General features: G+C 38.5%; 1 protein-coding gene across 1 annotated transcript; it reads right to left on the reverse strand.

The window, feature by feature from the left end:
* Positions 1-1,688: 1,688 nt before the first annotated feature.
* LOC142445861 (olfactory receptor 52N4-like) lies at positions 1,689-2,654 on the reverse strand. The gene has a single exon (XM_075547738.1). It carries the CDS (start codon positions 2,652-2,654, stop codon positions 1,689-1,691), a length of 966 nt encoding a protein of 321 aa, XP_075403853.1.
* Positions 2,655-2,894: the final 240 nt, after the last annotated feature.

Genomic DNA, 2,894 nt, shown 5'->3' on the forward strand with positions numbered 1-2,894 from the left:
TGAAATGAGGAGATATTATTAATTAGCAAAAGGAGGAAAGTATTCTAAAATTGATTGAAGCTATTATCATACACTCTAATATGTTTAACTGATTGAATTGTATAATATGTAAACTATATGTAAAAAACTGCTAAAATTTTTAAGGGATTTGAGAAAACATGAAATAGGCAGTGCTTTTGTATAAATAAATAAGATTTTCAATGCAGGAAAAATCAGTTACACTCATATTCATGACAAATAATATAGGACGAGTAGAGAATGATTTATTTGTATTGCTCATGTGAAAACATTCATAAATCCAATACTTTCTACATATATCATCCAGTGGACTTGGTTACATTCTTTATAGTTGTGAAAAAATTCTCACTATCCTTCTTCTGAGTCACTTCACCCACATTAACATAAGGCCACTGCCCTCTAAGTTCCTGTCTAATCTTTTAAATTGCTGCTGTCAATTTGATGTCATCTATATAGGTTTTCAAAATAACATAATGCTCAAAGTAAGCACAATATTCTTTTCTAGTTAACCAGACTATTATTTGGTTTTGAGAAGACTGCAAGTATAATTTTGGTTTAAGATTCAGAAAATATTTCAGTTCCATTGTTTCAAGAACTCATCCAGGCTTCCTGAATCTAGAAAATCTGAGTATCAAGTGAATTTGAAATTCTGTTATAAACCACAAAGCACTCCATGCAATTGAGTTGATTCTGACTCAAAGTGACACTGTAGAACAGGGTAGAACTGCCTTTGTGGGTGTCTGAGAGCAATTCTTTACAGGAATAGAAAGCCTCCTCTTTCTTCTGCAGAGTGAGAGGTGGTTTCAAACTGCTGACTTTGTGGCAAGCAGTCCATGATATAACCACTGTACCACCAAGGCTCCCTTCTGCTATATAAATGCCCCTTTTAATAGAATTTTTAGTAAAATTGTTCAGTACAAAGAACTGGGCATCATTCAGTTCTTTTGTTGTCTTAACAGAGGAGGTAGGTGTCCACAGAGGATTACAACTACAAACCCATTTTCTCTTCCTATTTCTGAATCTCCTCTTTGCTCCAGATAAATGAGACCAATTGTACTTGGTTCTTGGCCACTTAAAAACTTTTAAACACTCTAGTTATATGAAAACACAACAAACTGACATTTGGTTGTGGAATATTTTGTTCTACTTCATTCATTTTTATTATTTTGATAATTGCCTCATCTTCCCTTTAGATGTGCATGAACACTTGGATTAATAATGAGATCAGTCTTGAATATAGGAGAGGAGGTAAAACTATATAATGGAGTTGGTGGACATTCAACAATGTTGGGATTCTAACGACATTTTTTTAAATGCAACACACCTTCCATTGTCATTGCCGAGTACTCAAACTCACTGCCATAGAATCAATCCTGTCTCACAGCAAGCTTATAGGACAGGGTAAACCTGTTCTTATGGGTTTCTGAGGCTGTAAAACTTCATAGGATTAGGAAGCCTCATCTTTCTCCTGCAGAACTACTGGTGGCTTTGAACTGGAACCCAAGCATAACCCACTACACTGCCACGGCTCCTTAATGGCCAAATAGTACTCACAAGGCATACTTGTCTTCTGGCTAAACAGCAAGCAGAAGAGTTGCTTTCATTCTGTTTCTGTCCCTTCCCTTATTGTTCCTTCTCTTTCCTGGAAAAAAAAGATAAAAATGTACCTTTTATGTGCTGCGGGATTTGCTGTCTTTAGAACCTGAAAGGATCCTTAGGACACAGTCCCGTATCTGCTTGGTTTTTACCCCATAGACAATAGGGTTCATAGTAGGAGGAAGGAGCAGATAGAGATTGGCCACAATGATGTGACAAGATGGAGGAATTGTATGACTTCCAAAGCGATTAAAAAAGAAACAGAAGAAAGCCGGAGTGTAGGAGAAAACAATAGCACAGATATGGGCAGTGCAGGTGCTAAAGGCCTTCTGTCGAGCATCTGCAGAGGAGAGGCTGATCACTGCCCGGAGAATCATGGTGTACGAGACTGTGATGCACAAAATATCAAAACCTCCAATTAGGAAGGCAACCACTAGGCCATAGACAACATTGATCTTGATATTGCCACAGGATAACTTGGCTACAGACAGCTGATCACAGTAGGTATGATGTATTATGTTGCCTTTGCAGTAGGGCAGGTGCTTTATGATGAAAATAAGGGGAATGATGAGAAACACGGCTCTACAGAAAGTGGCAAGCCCCACCCTTACAATGACTGGATTGGTAAGGATGGTTGCATAGTGCAGTGGGTAGCAGATGGCCACGAATCGGTCCAGGGCCATGAGCATGAGCACTCCAGATTCCATTCCTGTGAAGATGTGGATGAAGGACATCTGGACCAGGCATTCATTAAAGCTGATTTCCTGGAGATGGAACCAGAAGATGCAGAGAGTTTTAGGAATTGTGCTAGTGCACATGACAATGTCAGTTAGGGAAAGCATGGCCAAGAAGTAGTACATGGACTTGTGCAGGGAGTCCTCATAGCGGATGAGGTAGAGGAGCCCACAGTTCCCTACTATAGCCACAACATACATAGTGCAGAATGGGAAGGAAATCCAGATGTGCATGTGCTCCAAGCCTGGGATCCCTCTAAGAATGAATGAGGCCGGAATCATGTCTGTTTGGTTCAACATTATCATGATTACACTAGTAGGACCATCAAGGAGCTTCTCATGTTTTGTTCTCTTAATCCTCCTAGATTAGGAAAAAGAGAAGGAAAAAAGTATCAGTCATGGTCTTTCTCTGTTTTTTCTATACTCATTTTGTCTCTTGGTTAAATGGTGAATTTTAAAAACAATTCATTTTTTTACATCAAGGAATATGTATTCAAACATGTTGATTTACTGATTTATCAGATTATCCTACAAATACATATTTAG

Source organism: Tenrec ecaudatus, chromosome 4 (assembly GCF_050624435.1).
Source record: "Tenrec ecaudatus isolate mTenEca1 chromosome 4, mTenEca1.hap1, whole genome shotgun sequence".
NCBI classification, from domain to species: domain Eukaryota; kingdom Metazoa; phylum Chordata; class Mammalia; order Afrosoricida; family Tenrecidae; genus Tenrec; species Tenrec ecaudatus.